Source organism: Myxocyprinus asiaticus, chromosome 15 (assembly GCF_019703515.2).
Source record: "Myxocyprinus asiaticus isolate MX2 ecotype Aquarium Trade chromosome 15, UBuf_Myxa_2, whole genome shotgun sequence".
Taxonomy (NCBI): Eukaryota; Metazoa; Chordata; class Actinopteri; order Cypriniformes; family Catostomidae; genus Myxocyprinus; species Myxocyprinus asiaticus.
In genome coordinates this window covers 36,087,528-36,105,110 of record NC_059358.1, presented here as the reverse complement: position 1 = coordinate 36,105,110, position 17,583 = coordinate 36,087,528, and the positions used below count along the sequence as shown (strand labels likewise).

General features: G+C 42.0%; 1 protein-coding gene across 1 annotated transcript in view; it reads left to right on the top strand.

Moving 5' to 3' along the window:
* The window catches only part of LOC127452715 (adenylate cyclase type 2-like), a 224,604-nt gene that overhangs the window by 190,320 nt on the left and 16,701 nt on the right, over positions 1-17,583 (top strand). The window contains exons 16-21 of the mRNA XM_051718353.1: positions 26-163; positions 6,379-6,498; positions 7,909-8,093; positions 8,945-9,029; positions 15,259-15,417; positions 17,370-17,516. Coding sequence (XP_051574313.1) covers positions 26-163; positions 6,379-6,498; positions 7,909-8,093; positions 8,945-9,029; positions 15,259-15,417; positions 17,370-17,516 — 834 coding nt within the window. The remainder of the gene's footprint in view (positions 1-25; positions 164-6,378; positions 6,499-7,908; positions 8,094-8,944; positions 9,030-15,258; positions 15,418-17,369; positions 17,517-17,583) is intronic.

Genomic DNA, 17,583 nt, shown 5'->3' with positions numbered 1-17,583 from the left:
AATAACAAATATCACCCCTCTGTAGCATTGCAATAAGACAGCCTCCACATCTTGGCTTTGGATCCTAAGATCCTCTGGAATCATCGCCAACAAGCCCTGGCCACGCATCACTATCACCATGGCAACTACAACCCTCATCCTGGTAATGGCTGTCTTCAATATGGTATGTCAACCGCAATGATCCAGAAAATTTAATATGGATATTTTTGTGCTTACGATCATACAAATCAGACAATGAGACATTTCCTAATTGGATCACACACATTTACATTAGAGGAATTGATCCCAGTGGCCTGACATGCATTATTGCAGAGATTCTTGGCAGAGAATGTGTGTCCATCTGCACCCTGGCTGCAGAAAGCTGTTTGGCCTCCAGATTCGGCCATTCCACTGGTGGCGTATGCCACTGTTTGTAAACAAACATTAAAGCAAATTTGTCACTTTTAATATTGTATCTTTCTGTCAGTGGTGGGCAGAAGAAACTCTTCTGATTTTTCTAATAAATGATGATGACAATATTTAAAGCACCACAGAACCACAGTTCCCTATCTGTCACTCACTCGATGTTGTGTCGATGTAGTGACACTAGGGGTCACTCTTGGGAGCCCCAAATTTTGAAATTTCTAATTTTGAAAAAAGGCCAATGGGAATTGGCGAGTGGAATTTGCATGCCACTCCCCCAGACATACGGGTATAAAAGGAGCTGGCTCGCAACCACTCATTCAGATTTTCTCTTCGGAGCCGAGCTGAATTACTCTGCCGATCCATTCACCTCGAAAAGCTGTTGGATTTACGGCACATTACAGCGGCTTCTCCCCCTCTTGCACTGGGGAAGTGCAGAGAATGCCCCTGGGTGCTTCAGCAGCTAAAAGAGTATATTCTTCTTACTGAAAGAGTATATTTTCCCTTCTAAAAGAGTGGCATTAACGGAGAGCGTCTTTTTAAAGATGCCTCTCCGTTTGTGTGTATTTCCTGGTTGCGGTCGTTACATCTCCGGTTCCGATGGCCACGATCGTGGTCTTACGTGATTGGGCGCTGCCCACGCGGAGACAGTGTTAGTGGACGGGTCATGTTCTCACTGTGAGAGCGTGACCATGGCAATGTTGCGGTCACAGTTTTTCCTCCGTTAGAGGGAAAGAGCACCCCAGTGGCTCCCCAGCTCGGTCCTTCTACCTACTGGTTTGAGGTCGCGTCGGTTAGCACTGGGGGCGATTTGGGGACCCCAATGGGAGCCACTCTGCCGGGTAACTCCCCACAGACCTCCCATTCCCCAGTATGCTCGTTTGCCCTGCTGGAATGAGACCGCCGGCTCGTCTCAGGGCGAGTTTGCGATCTCGTTTCAGCGCTTGCGAAGTGAATGAGCTCTTGATTGCAGCATCAGAGAGCGGGCTGTCCAGTCTGACACTGAGGATGCACAGCTGGCAGCCATGCTTGCCTGGGCGGCTGTGTGTGTCGGGCTGGAGTGGAACCCTCCACCCCCCTGAACCCTCACAGCCTGACGATTGGTTCCTGGGCCCGGAACGCCGCTCATGGCTGCGCCCTGCCCTGGTCCCTTTCTTTCCGGAGGTGCATGAGGAGCCTACGAGGTCGTGGCGGACACCTTTCACTGCCCGGACCCGATCTCTGAGCTCCTCCGCTCTCACTAGCCTCGATGGTGGGGCTGCCAGGGGGTACTCGGCAATTCCCCAGGTGGATAAGGTGGTTGCGGTGCACATGTGCCCGTAAAACGCCGCCACCTGGCGGGGCCGCCTGAGACCCCTGTCAAGCACCTGTAGGGTTCTGCACGCCATGGCTCTCCCTGCAAGTGCACCAAGCCAAGGTGCTAAGAAAACTGCATGAGGGTAGTTCTGACCCGGAATTGATGCAGGAGCTGCGCTCGGTGACCGACCTCGCTCTCCGGGTGACGAAGGTCACGGCACGGACTCTCGGGCAGGCGATGTCCACCCTGGTGGTCCAGGAGTGCCACCTATGGCTCAACTTGGTCAAGATGTGGGAAGCTGACAAGGTACGGTTCCTTGATGCCCCCGTCTCCCAGGTCAGCCTGTTCGGCGACACCGTTGAGGACTTCGTGGCCAATCCTATGGTGGGTATCAGGAGCCAGGTAAGTGCTTTGATGTCCCTGGACTCAGCACGGCCAGGGGGCTCGTGCCCTCTTGACGTGGCATCTCAGGCTCTGCCCCCCCCCCCCGTTGGGTAGGACCTACCATGGGACTTCTCCACATGATATACACTATATTGCCAAAAGTATTCACTCATCTGCCTTTAGACGCATATGAACTTAAGCGACATCCCATTCTTAATCCATAGGGTTTAATATGACGTCGGCCCACCCTTTGCAGCTATAACAGCTTCAACTCTTCTGGGAAGGCTTTCCACAAGGTTTAGGAGTGTGTTTATGGGAATTTTTGACCATTCTTCCAGAAGCGCATTTATGAGGTCAGACACTGATGTTGGACGAGAAGGCCTGGCTCGCAGTCTTCGCTCTAATTCATCCCAAAGGTGCTCTATCGGGTTGAGGTCAGGACTCTGTGCAGGCCAGTCAAGTTCTTCCACACCAAACTCGCTCATCCATGTCTTTATGGACCTTGCTTTGTGCACTGGTGCGCAGTCATGTTGGAACAGGAAGGGGCCATTCCCAAACTGTTCCCACAAAGTTGGGAGCATGGAATTGTCCAAAATCTCTTGGTATGCTGAAGCATTCAGAGTTCCTTTCACTGGAACTAAGGGGCCAAGCCCAGCTCCTGAAAAACAACCCCACACCATAATCCCCCCTCCACCAAACTTCACAGTTGGCACAATGCAGTCAGACAAGTACCGTTCTCCTGGCAACCGCCAAACCCAGACTCGTCCATCAGATTGCCAAATGGAGAAGCATGATTTGTCACTCCAGAGAACGCATCTCCACTGCTCTAGAGTCCAGTGGCGGCGTGCTTTACACCACTGCATCCGACGCTTTGCATTGCACTTGGTGATGTATGGCTTGGATGCAGCTGCTCGGCCATGGAAACCCATTCCATGAAGCTCTCTACGCACTGTTCTTGAGCTAATCTGAAGGCCAGATGAACTTTGGAGGTCTGTAGCGATTGACTCTGCAGAAAGTTGGCGACCTCTGCGCACTATGCGCCTCAGCATCCGCTGACCCCGCTCTGTCATTTTACGTGGCCTACCACTTCGTGGCTGAGTTGCTGTCATTCCCAATCGCTTCCACTTTGTTATAATACCACTGACAGTTGACTGTGGAATATTTAGTAGCGAGGAAATTTCACAACTGGACTTGTTGCACAGGTGGCATCCTATCACAGTACCGCTGGAATTCACTGAGCTCCTGAGAGCGGCCCATTCTTTCACAAATGCTTGTAGAAGCAGTCTGCATGCCTAGGTGCTTCATTTTATACACTTGTGGCCATGGAAGTGATTGGAACACCTGAATTCAATTATTTGGATGGGTGAGCGAATACTTTTGGCAATATAGTGTACTTCTGACAAGACTCGTTAAGACCATGTGATGTATTTCCACTCAAAATACCCCCCCCCCCCCGGGCGGGGTGTGGTCTCTGCTGTGTCTTCCCCTTGGGAGTGACACCCCCCCCCCACAAAAGAAGTTAATCAAAAAAGAGTAAAAGAGGCCACGGCTGGGCTAGCCTGTCCCTATTTGTTGGGCAAGTCAACTTGTTCCCAAAGGACCGTTGGGGGAGGTTACGTGACAGCCTGGTGCGCTGGCTATGAGGCACACAGCGGTCTGCCCGTCTCGCACCACCAGTCCACTTAACACAGTTCAGCTTATTGTGGCATTTCGTATAGGGACCCCTAGTGTCACTACATCGACACAACGTTGAGTGAGTGACAGATAGGGAACGTCCTGGTTAATTTCGCAACCTCCGTTCCCTGATGGAGGGAATGAGACATTGTGTCCCTCTTGCCACAATACTGAACTACCCGCTGAAATGGCCGGGACCTTCTCTCAGCTCCTCAGCACAAAACCTGAATGAGTGGTTGCGAGCCAGCTCCTTTCATACCTGTATGTCCGGGGGAGTGGCATGCAAATTCCACTTGCCAATTCCCATTGGCCTTTTTTCAAAATCAGAGGTGTTTGGGGCTCCCAAGAGTGACCCCTAGTGTCACTACATCGACACAATGTCTCATTCCCTCCATCAGGGAACGGAGGTTACGAAAGTAACCAGGACATTTTTCATTTTTCTGCAATTTTCAGGGAAATCAACCTACAGTTGTTTTACTTTTACAGTAGTTGTCTAGTATAGAAGAAAGAATTGTAACATCCAAAAATGACACTCCAAGTTTAAGCAGGAACAATTTGAGCCACAGATCACTACATTATATAATATATAATATTTTTAATTTTCACAAAAAAAAGTTCTTGTCCTTCATATATATATATATATATATATATATATATATATATATATATATATATATATATATATATATATACATACAGGTGCATCTCAATAAATTAGAATGTTGAGGAAAAGTTCATTTATTTCAGTAATTCAAATCAAATTGTGAAACTCGTGTATTAAATCAATTCAGTGCACACAGACTGAAGTAGTTTAAGTCTTTGGTTCTTTTAATTGTGATGATTTTGCTCACATTTAACAAAAACCCACCAATTCACTATCTCAAAAAATTAGAATACATCATAAGACCAATAAAAAAAAACATTTTTAGTGAATTGTTGGCCTTCTGGAAAGTATGTTCATTTACTGTATATGTACTCAATACTTGGTAGGGGCTCCTTTTGCTTTAATTACTGCCTCAATTCGGCGTGGCATGGAGGTGATCAGTTTGTGGCACTGCTGAGGTGGTATGGAAGCCCAGGTTTCTTTGACAGTGGCCTTCAGCTCATCTGCATTTTTTGGTCTCTTGTTTCTCATTTTCCTCTTGACAATACCCCATAGATTCTCTATGGGGTTCAGGTCTGGTGAGTTTGCTGGCCAGTCAAGCACACCAACACCATGGTCATTTAACCAACTTTTGGTGCTTTTGGCAGTGTGGGCAGGTGCCAAATCCTGCTGGAAAATGAAATCAGCATCTTTAAAAAGCTGGTCAGCAGAAGGAAGCCTGAAGTGCTCCAAAATTTCTTGGTAAACGGGTGCAGTGACTTTGGTTTTCAAAAAACACAATGGACCAACACCAGCAGATGACATTGCACCCCAAATCATCACAGACTGTGGAAACTTAACACTGGACTTCAAGCAACTTGGGCTATGAGCTTCTCCACCCTTCCTCCAGACTCTAGGACCTTGGTTTCCAAATGAAATACAAAACTTGCTCTCATCTGAAAAGAGGACTTTGGACCACTGGGCAACAGTCCAGTTCTTCTTCTCCTTAGCCCAGGTAAGACGCCTCTGATGTTGACTGTGGTTCAGGAGTGGCTTAACAAGAGGAATACGACAACTGTAGCCAAATTCCTTGACATGTCTGTGTGTGGTGGCTCTTGATGCCTTGACCCCAGCCTCAGTCCATTCCTTGTGAAGTTCACCCAAATTCTTGAATCGATTTTGCCAATTCTCTCGGTTGGTTGTGCATCTTTTTCTTCCACACTTTTTCCTTCCACTCAACTTTCTGTTAACATGCTTGGATACAGCACTCTGTGAACAGCCAGCTTCTTTGGCAATGAATGTTTGTGGCTTACCCTCCTTGTGAAGGGTGTCAATGATTGTCTTCTGGACAACTGTCAGATCAGCAGTCTTCCCCATGATTGTGTAGCCTAGTGAACCAAACTGAGAGACCATTTTGAAGGCTCAGGAAACCTTTGCAGGTGTTTTGAGTTGATTAGCTGATTGGCATGTCACCATATTCTAATTTTTTGAGATAGTGAATTGGTGGGTTTTTGTTAAATGTGAGCCAAAATCATCACAATTAAAAGAACCAAAGACTTAAACTACTTCAGTCTGTGTGCATTGAATTGATTTAATACACGAGTTTCACAATTTGAGTTGAATTACTGAAATAAATGAACTTTTCCACGACATTCTAATTTATTGAGATGCACCTGTATATATACAGGTACGTTATATATGCGTGTGTGTGTGTGTGTGTGTGTGTGTGTGTGTGTGTATATATATATACACACATACATACATAATATATACAGTATATATATATATATATATATATATATATATATATATATATATATATATATTATGAACTTACACAAACTAACAATGAGCAATAGTATATTTATAAAAAAAACATTACAGTAATCAAGATTAATAAATGCTGTGTGGAGAAAATATTTTTCATTGTTTGTGCATGATATCTAACGTGTTTGCTAATGTTACCGTATAGAACCTTATTGTAAAGTGTCACCATCAAAGCATTCATAATATTTATTCTTGCATTCGCTTTTTGTAGTTCTTTGTAGAAGACAACCTAACATCCACAGATGCCATTTGTAATAAATCAAATGAGACACTTCTTCTCCTTGATGGACAACCAGTATCTTACCTGGACAAAAACACCTACTACCTTCCTGTGAGTTAACTAGTTTTTCCTATGTATACTGTCCTCAATTTGTAATCAAATTAAACATCTGGTCATGGGTAAAGGTCACATTTTCATATGCATTTTTTTTTTTTGTTGTTGTTTGTTTCTTTCTTCCTTTTTGTTTTTGTTTTTTCTCTCCATATTAACACTTTAGGACATTTTAAGTTTTTCTCTTTTGATGTTTTCCCCATTTCCAAGTCAAGGCCATCTTGCATGCCTAATCTCTTTGTTAGCATGGTTGATGCTATTATAGTATTATGATCAAATCTTTGATACATTTGTTTTCAATACAGGAATTTAGTTACACAATGTTGAAATCTTTTCTAATAACGAACATTATGTCTCTTTTCTTAATTTGTTCCATATCTTTGAAAAAACTTTTGAAAATCAATATTGACCAGTTTAGAATACAGTATTTTCCACTGTTTCCACCGTTTCTGCTGTTACTAATATGCAAATCAGTGTAATATTTAATTGCAGTTCACTTGATTAAATGTACATTTTGTAAGGATGTATTTTAAGGGCTTATATGTTGACAAGAGGAATTATTTTCTAAGCCTTGAATAAGATTTAAATCTTGATCTTAACACTGACAAAAGTCAAATTCTTGCAGATATTTAACTTTGGGCAAATGCAATTTAGCCTGAAAAACAGCCTTAGGCAAAAGCAATAGTCTAGTAGAGCATTTACAGCTTAACCAGATACAGAGCTTTTTATTAGACAGAGTACAGAAGACTGGTTTGGTTTTGACCTAGTTATGTGTTGCAACCACCAATTAAAACAAAAATTATGGGCATTTGGAATATTATAGTAATTTTATAATGCATGCAAAAATATCTCATTCTCAAACATATTAAAGATAAAACAAAAAAAAAGACTTTTTCTTTAATCACACTTGTTCTGTTATTAACAGTAGCTTGGTGTAAAGTTAATTAACCTGGAATTACAGTTAGGGCATCCACTGATGTGAGCTGTGCCATCTGTGAAACATAAGGGCCACTCTGGGTTTGCAAACAACATTTTTTTTTTTTTTTTTTTTTTGGAAACAACATACTTAAGAATCTTCAGCTTGTTTACTCTATGTTGCACGCAGTTAGCGAGACATGTTTACCCACTGACCAGCCAAGGTAATTTAAATGCAATTTAAGGAAGGCTAAGGTAAATGGAATTATTTGGCTCAGGTTTTGAAAAGCAACATGGTTGTTCAGCCAAATAGTAAATGTCTAAATATAAAAAAATTTGGTTTTTAATTAAAGTAATAGTGAACACTCTTACAATAGAAACTGAAGTACACTAAAATATGCTTTAATACTATATATTTAATGTATTTTTATATAATCAACATATTTACTCGATCAACATACTATATTTATGACTCTGATGTTTCTCTGCTGTAAGTATTTTATGTACAGTTGCATCCTGGGCCTGATCTCCTGCTCAGTGTTCCTGAGGATCAACTATGAACTGAAGATGCTCATCATGCTCACAGCAGTGGTGCTCTACAACATCATTATACTTCAAACACACGCGTCCCTGCTGGACGAGTACAGCAAATTCCTCTACAAAACAGAAATTCTGGAGAGGTGAGAACCTGTTATATAGTATAATAATTGTTCATTTCATAAGAAATCGTACGAGTTAGCTCATACAAAAATTAACGAACCAACAAACAATGTTAATGCGATTATTCCTAAATTTAACCCCAAACATCAAACTAAACAAAATGTCTAACCTGTATCCAAACCCTAAATCTTACCATGGCTTTAATAGAATAATAACTTTTGTGTACCACAGAAGCAAGAAAACATTAGGGTTTGGAGCGAGACGAGGGAAGCATATTACAGATTATTCACATGCATCAGTCATTTGTATTGCATAAAAATAGAATTACTAAACAAATTTGTTCACTGACGTTTCCTTTCTTTGTTTGAGATAATCAATAGTGAACACATAAATGAACACAAATTTCCACCCAAAAATTACAATTTAGCAAAAGTCAACTGCTGTTTCCTATGCTGTTTATTCTCTCCCTCTTGCACAAGAATCATTTTAAATTAAAGCAGACCCAGAGTCATGAAAGGAATAGCTATTGTATGGCAGCAGTCCTTTCCAAAAACTCCCTATGCTTTTCTTTTGGAATTACACAGTCCTTTATCCTTTATCCCAACAACATACACAAAATGAGAGTTAGGATTGTTTCATGCTTAACAGTTTTATTTTTTGAGGATTGCCAATTTACGTCTAGAAATCACAGATGGATGTTGAGAATAAAGCACTGTGAACCAGCACAGACACTTCCTGTTAACTGACAGCTAAGGTGGACAAGGTCTGCTGGCCCTTCCTGAGCTGCAGACAACATAATTTGTCATGAAAAATCAGTGATGCTGACAAGCCTTATCTCTCACTTTGTTTCTCTTTCTCTCAACAAAACAAGGCCAGGAGTTCTGAAAGACTTGAAAACGATGGGCTCTGTGTCTCTCTTCATATTCTTTGTCACCCTGCTTGTCCTTGCTAGACAGGTGAGTATTCTTTTCAAAAGCCAAACTGAAATGTCCTCATTCCAGAATTACAATGGCTGAAGTTGTACATTTATTTGCATGTTATATACATATTGTATGCGCATATTTTTTTATTATTATTTTTTGTATATTTCTGGTCAAATTTCAATTTAATAATTAGCTGTCTTTCAATTTGTGGGTTGGAATTTGAATTGTGTTTAAAGTAATTTGAATTAAAATTGGGAATTAATTAGGAATTTACTGAATTGCAATTAATAGAAATAACAACATTGAAATGTCAACAGAACTACAGGATTTTTGAAAATAAAATACATTATAACTTTTTTCAAATAAAACTGTAATAATTATTTGTAAGATATAGTTTTAAATATTAATATATTTGTAATCTTTGATAGGCAGAATGCATTTTTCTCTGCTGGTTAACCATATATTTCTAAACTAACTTATTATAAACTAAATTATTACTGCACAGTATTTGCACAGACAAAGTGTGAAAAGCACCACTGTGAATGTTTCTATATACAGCAGCATCATCCATCTTTGCGGTTTTGAGCAACAGCCCTTAGAAATCTACAGGAAGTAGGGTTTTTTTTTTCAGTAATAGCCAACCCCCCCCCCCAGATGTCTCTCCCAACAATGGACGTGATTTATTAAATGGACATTTTGAAACTTGGTGTAAATCTGAATTTGAAAATTACACATATCAATCAAGCTACATTTCAGTTTTTGCAATAATGACTGTAAATTATCCCACTTATTAAAGGGCCACTAATCAAATCAATTGATAAATAGACCTGAATTATTGATTTGAGTTTAAATTAATTTATTATGTGAAAAGAAATACGAAACTAGCACAGCTATGCAATCTGTTACCTGGGTGAATGGCCAATTATACAGTTTACGGTCAAGATACAAAAATATGTAATAATACAGAATGCCACGATGGACCAGAAATTACAGAGAGCTATGCAATAAGCTACCATAATTGATTACAATAGAAATAAAATAAAAAGTAGTAATATGTGAACACAAGCTTCTCCAAAAAAAATTTAATAAAACAATAAGTTCTTATACTAAAAAAAAAAATGTTTTTACCTAGAATGTGCTTCAGATGGTAACATCTAAATGAATTTGTTTTACTCAAGTTAAAAATATTATTTACTATCACTGAATCTAATGCATTAGGTTACACCAACAAAACAAATTAAGGCTGAGATCAGGTAGAAATAGCTCTAAAATAAGGTAACAATTGTATTTTACCAAATTGTTCAGTGTAGTTTAATTGTTGGAGCCAAATTAAGAGTATAGCCCTTTATTGGCCATGGGAGGAAACAGATATTAGTGACACCGTTTGTTGGCATCACTCCTTGCCGGTATTAGACACAGGTGTACGCTACCTGAGGACACCAAGCCGATAACGTTTTTCAACAGGGAAAGTTTGATCAAAGTGTGACTTTTTATTTCATTTATTTAATGTGAAATACCATAGTATATCATTTGTTCCTTATTATACCTCTGTTGATCATTTGAACATTTTTCTCCGATATAGTCACAAGTTAATCATACAAATGGCACACAATCTCATCACATCTATCAACAGCAACAAGTATTATGAAGTGATTATAAAACTGGCAAACTTAAAAGAAATGGTCACCTGTCACACCTAAAAAATACACTTTCCATGACATTTTGATATTAATAAAAAAAGGTAAATGGACATATTATGCGTCATCTATCCAAATACATGGTAAAAAATTAAACCAATTATATCGCTCAGTACTTACTAATATACTGTAAATACACTAAAGCATGGACACTATCATAGAAAGATAGTCAGAGCTTGACCAGTTTTATTTTGTGTAAAAGTGCAATAGCAGAAACGGCAGATGGACAGATTGATATTCTGGGTCACTCTCCACTCTCCTCAGAGTGTCTGTCCAGCCTCACTCAGACACGTCATTTCAGACAGACGTGTTGATTTAATTCATTTCTTTATTAGTCCCTTTATTTCCTTCATGTTGACTGTTGCAGAGCAATCACAGACACATGTCTCTGTTTATTAAAGGAACAAGGGTGTAGTTTACTATATGTACTTGCAATAAATTTCAAGAGCCCTTGTGGCTGAGCTGGGATTCTTGTAAAAGCAGACAAATGAATAGAACTAATGTGGTTTATGTCATGTATGAGGTTTATTCTCTTCATTGATCAGTGTGTTTTAGACAGTTCCCTATCTGTCACTCACTTCATGTTGTGTCGACATAGTGACACAAGGGGTCACTCTTGGGAGCCCCAAACACCTCTGCTTTTTTGAAAAAAGGCCAATGAGAATTGGCGAGTGGAATTTGCATGCCACTCCCCCAGACATACAGTTATAAAAGGAGCTGGTAAGCAACCACTCATTCAGATTTTCTCTTCGGAGCCGAGCGGTTGTATTCAGTGCACTGAATTAAGTTTCCCTCCAAAGACGCACCACAAAACTGCTATATTTACGGCGCATTTCAGCGGCTTCTCCCCCTTTGCACCCGTGGAGTGCAGAGAACGCCCCTGGGCGCTTTGGCAGAGCGAAAATAAGAGAGTATATTCTAAAAGAGTATATTTTCATTCACAAAAAGAGCAGCACACACGGAACGTCTTTTTAAAGATGCCTTTCCGTTTGTGTGTTACTCCTGGTTGCGGTCGTTATCTCTTCCTTCTGACGGCCACGATCGCTGTCTTACGTGTCTGGGCACTGCCCACCCGGAGGCATCGTTCATGGATGAGTCATGTCCTCATTGCGAGAATATGACCATGGCAATGTTGCGGTCGCGGCTTGCTTTTCCCCAGCGGCTCCCCGCACTGGTCCTTCTACCTACGGATTTGAGGCCACATCGGTTAGCACTGGGGGCGATTTGGGGACATCAATGGGACCACCTCCGCCGGGTATCCCCACACAGACCTCCCATTCCCCAGCACGCTCGCTTGCCCCATGAGACTCCACCCTCAGGTGGTCCAGCTGATTTGGAGTCGATTCGGTCGAGCACAGGTAGACCTGTTTGCTTCCCGGGAATCCTCCCACTGCCCGCTTTGGTATGCCCTGACCGAGGCACCCCTCAGAATAGATGCACTGGCACACAGCTGGCCCCCTGGACTATGCAAATATGCGTTTCCCCCAGTGAGCCTACTTGCACAGACCCTGTGCAAGGTCAGGGAGGACGAGGAGCAGGTTGTCCTAGTAGCAAGCTACTGGCCCACCCAGACGTGGTTCTCGGATCTCACGCTCCTCGCGACAGACCCCCCCCCCCCCCCCTCAGGGACAGGGCACCATCTGGCACCCGCGACCAGACCTCTGGAATCTCCACGTCTGGCCCCTGGACAGGACACGGAAGACCTAAGAGGCCTACCACCCGCGGTGGTAGACATGATCACCCAGGCTAGGGCTCCCTATACGAGGCACCTGTGTGCCTTGAAGTGGCATCTGTTCGTTAAGTGGTGTTCTTCCCGACACGAAGACCCCCAGAGCTGCGCAGTCGGATCGGTGCTTTCCTTCCTGCAGGAGAGGCTGGAGGGATGGCTGTCCCCCTCCACCTTGAAGGTGTATGTAGCCGCTATTTCGGCTCATCACGATGCAGTAGATGGTAAGTACTGGGGGAAGCATGACTTGATTATCAGGTTCCTGAGAGGCGCTAGGAGGGTGAATCCCTCCAGACTGCACCTCGTCCCCTCGTGGGACCTCTCTGTAGTCCTTCGGGGTCTACAGGGAGCTCCCTTGGAGTCAGCTGAGCTTAAGGCTCTCTCTTTGAAGACTACCCTCCTGACTGCGCTCACTTCCATCAAAAGGGTAGGGGACATGCAGGTGTTCTCTGTCGGCGAATCACGCCTGGAGTTTGGTCTGGGTTACTCTCACGTGATCCTGAGACCCCGACCGGGCTATGTGCCCAATGTTCCCACGACCCCTTTTAGGGATCAGGTGGTGAACCTGCAAGTGCTGCCTCAGGAGGAGGCAGACTCAGCCTTGGCATTGCTGTTTCCGGTGCGAGCTTTACGCATCTATTAGGATCGCATGCAGAGCCTTAGAATCTCCGAGTAGCTCTTTGTTGGACAGCGGAAAGGAAGCGCTGTCTCCAAACAGAGGATTGCCCACTGGGTCATTGACGCCATCGCAATGGCATGTCAGGCTCAGGACGTGCCACCCCCTGAGGAGTTACGATCCCATTCTACCAGGAGTGTGGTGGCCTCCTGGGCCCTGGCCAGTGGCGCCTCTTTGGCACACATCTGCAGAGCAGCGGGCTGGGCAACACCCAACACCTTTGCGAGGTTCTACAATCTCCGGGTTGAGCCGGTCATGTCCCGTGTATTGGCGGGCACGAGCAGGTAAGTTCCAGGACAGCTGGCCAGGTGTACCGCTTGCGCATAGCACCTTTCCCCTCCCTTGAGGTGAAGACGTGCACTCTTGACTCCCAGTCGTGTTCACAGACTGTGATCCCTGGATGACTTTCCTCCTTAGCCCTCTGGCAGTTGAGTTTGCAGAGAAACTCGCTGACTGGCCCAGTACGTGCGCTAATGAGCCCCTGTACTGAGGTAGGTGCTCCACATGTGCTGGTTCCCCGAAGGCGACCCCATGTGATATCTTCCGCAAAATTGTTTCCCTGTCGGCAAACTGTGTTTTCCTTGGGCAGAGGCCCCTCTGCCTCCGGTCGCCATGCTCTGTAGAAACTCCTCCCCCTTCGGGTAGGACCTACCATGGGACCTCTGCACATGACATACTTCCGACAAGACTTGGTAAGACCATGTGACATATTCCACTCAAAATACCCCCCCTGCCTCTTTTTGGGTGGGGTGTGGTCTCCGCTGTGTCTTCCCCTTGGGAGGGACACCCCCCGACGCAGACACTTATGGCTCCCAGTCAGTTAACAATTTCCACTGTTTTTGGGGAGAAAAGAGAGGGAAAGAGGCCTCGGCTGGGCTAGCCTGTCCCTATAGTTGGGCAGTCGACTTGTTCCTGATGGACCATTCAATGCTCATAAGAGCATTGGGGGAGGTTACGCGACGGCCTGGTGCGCTGACTACGAGGCACACGGCGGTCTGCCTGTCACACACCGCCAGTTCACAGTTCAGATAGTTGTGGTGTTTTGCATAGGGACCCCTAGTGTCACTACATCGACACAACATTGAGTGAGTGACAAACAGGGAACGTCATGGTTACTTTCGTAACCTCCGTTCCCTGATGGAGGGAACGAGACGTTGTGTCCCTCTTGCCACAACGCTGAACTACCCGCTAAAACTGGACCTGGTCTCGGCTCCTCAGCACAAAACCTGAATGAGTGGTTGCATACCAGCTCCTTTTATACCAGTATGTCCGGGGGAATGGCATGCAAATACCACTCGCCAATTTTCATTGGCCTTTTATCAAAGACCAGAGGTGTCTCGGGCTCCCAAGAGTGACCCCTCTCGTTCTCTCCATCAGGGAACGGAGGTTACACAAGTAACCATGAATTTATGTATCTCTTTCTTATCCACCAGTTCATTGTCATGCTATATTTACAGAGAGCGCCTGCCAAGTGCATAAATAAATGCTCATGTACAGAGAAATGTGCAGTTGATAAGGTGTGTTAAAGAAATAGTTTACCCAAAAATGAACTTTCTGTTGTTATTTACTCATCTTCATGATGTTACCACCCTGTATGGCTTTCTTTACTCAATGGAACACAAAAGGATGGATGTTAAGAAAATGGATGGACCACTCTTTTACATATAATGAAAGTGAATGGGAAATCAGGATATCAAAAAAATAAAATAAAATAAAAGCACAATAAAACCATCTTCAAAGTAGTCCATGCCATAGTCTTCTGAATTCAGATGATAGATTTGTGTGAGGAACAGGCCAAAATTTACAGTAATTCTGTTCTTGACATAAAGATATCATATGACTTCAGAATACTTACTAGAATACTAGATTTTTTTATTTTTTTTAAGAGTTTTTTATTTATTTATCCTCGGGTCCTGTGTCCGTATTTACTTCATCATACGGAAAACATGGCTAGTATGCTTGTACATTTCCCCTTTTGTGTTCCACAGAAGAAATAAACTGATACAGATTTTAAACAACATGAGGAAATGATGACAGAATTAACATTTTTGGGTGAAAATTATGATTTGCCTCTCATTAAATGGATTTTCTCTGTGTGGTGTTTGTCACTGAATAAAGCGCGGTGACCTCCAGCCTCTTTACTTCTGTGTCCTCTTGTAACAGAATGAATATTACTGTAGGTTGGATTTCTTGTGGAAAAACAAGTTTAAGAAGGAGTGTGAGGAGATTGAGACCATGGAGAATCTCAACCGCGTTCTGCTGGAGAACGTTCTGCCAGCCCATGTTGCAGAGCACTTCCTGGCCAGGAACTGGAAGAATGAGGTGAGCATGTAGACAGGAGGGCCGTTAGGATCTTGGGGCCCCCTGACAATGTTGCACTCTGGGGCCCCTATCTTTTCACAACCTGTAAAACATTTTTTTATTTTTTTATTTAAATGTTCATTATTAATAAATATGAACAGAAGCATGATTGTACATTAAGAGACATTAAAAAACTAATTTATGTTTGAAAAGTTTGAAAAACAATGCATTTAATAGAAATAACTATACAATAATGAATATATATATATATATATATATATATATATATATATATATATATATATACACTGTATTAGAATATTTGATCATTGGTCATTTTAATGAGTTGGGACTGTGTTTCTACTGGAAATATTGTATTTTTATGTTTTAATAGTGATTTCACCCAAAAATGAAAATTCTCTCATCATTTACTCACCCTCATGCCATCCCAGATGTGTGTGTCTTTCTTTCTTCTGCAGAACACAAACAAAGATTTTTAGAAATATATCACAGCTCTGTAGGACCATACAATGCAAATAAATGGTGACCAAAACTTTGTAGCTCCAAAAATGACATAAAGGAATCACAAAAGTAATCCATAAAACTCCAGTGGTTAAATCCGTCTTGAGAAGTGATGAAAGTTTAAGTGGAGATTAAAGTAAAAAAGGGACTTAAATTTTGATCTGTTTCTCACCCAAACCTATTATATCGCTTCTCAAGACATAGATTTAACCACTGGAGTCTTATGGATTACTTTTTTGTTTCCTTTATGTATCTTTTGGAGCTACAAACATCTGATCACCATTCACTTGCATTGTATGGACCTGCAGAGCTTAGATATTCTTCTAAAAATCTTTGTTTGTGTTCAGCAGAAGAAAGAAAGTCATTCACATCTGGTATTGCACGAGGGTGAGTAAATGATGAGAGAATTTTCATTTTTGGGTGAACTATCCCTTTAAGTAATCTTTTTGAATATCTGAAGGCAAACAAAACCAGATTTTTTTACCCTACAAGAGCATTAGAATAGAACACATTTTATACAGGTGAAAAACAGATAGCTTGGTCCACAATTCAAAGAGGTACAAGCTTTAAGGCCCTTGATTTTACTATTTTCATTTGAAAGAATTACCACAGGTTTGACCATGGATGGCTTATCATCGAGTAGGTCAATGTAACTATGGTTTCAATAAAACAAACTATAGCATTTTGTCATGAAAAAATAACAAATAAATAAATAAATAAACACTAGCCTAAACATTTAAAGTTTTTTCCTCATCAGCACTGTTTATAATGTCAGGTCTGTCTGTCATTATGAGATGTTTTGACATTCTCTATATTGAGTATGACCATTCACTGTTTAATTCCAGTTTTGCACTGTTTAACGTACATCACGATCCAGTCATGCCTGCTCAAGCGAGGATGTGTACTGTACAGATGGGAAGCACATTCAGCACTTTGAAAGAGCTTTTGGGATAAACCACTGAAAGCATTAAAGGGGATCCAACACACTAGATCATTTTTTATTATCCAGCAAGAGCAGTCTTCATTTTAGCTAACCAGTGCAAAGTGGCCATTTATCACTAAATCATGCAGGAAAAGACTGGGAAGTTCTGCTGGGTGTTACAATGGTACCGTAACCATGTTAGTGTGCTCACAGTTCCTTGCACTATGCAAGAAGTCTGATTACCAAAACTACCATACTGGCTTACCTTACACTTAAAAGTTAGTACTTAACTAAACTATTAGTGCATACTTTGTGTACTTAGTATACGTATATGATGTGATTAAATGAAAACCTGAGTAAACTTAAATTAAGATGCTTGAGAGTAGACTATTGCCAGGAGTTGTTATCTTCTTCTTTAGAATATGTAGATGAAAATCTTTTAAATTACACTGTTTATGTAATGGCTACTTCTTTTTCTTTTTGAAAGTCAGTCAGATATTTATGCACCCTTTTCCTCTTTGAATGACAGGATCTGTATCACCAGTCATATGACCTGGTGTGTGTGATGTTTGCTTCTATACCGGACTTCAAAGAGTTTTACACAGAATCTGATGTAAACAAAGAGGGACTTGAGTGCCTCAGACTACTCAATGAAATCATTGCAGATTTTGATGAGGTAATGTGTTATGTTACACAAAATGTGTTGATGTGTTCTTCAAGTATTCTGTAGAATATTTATTTTT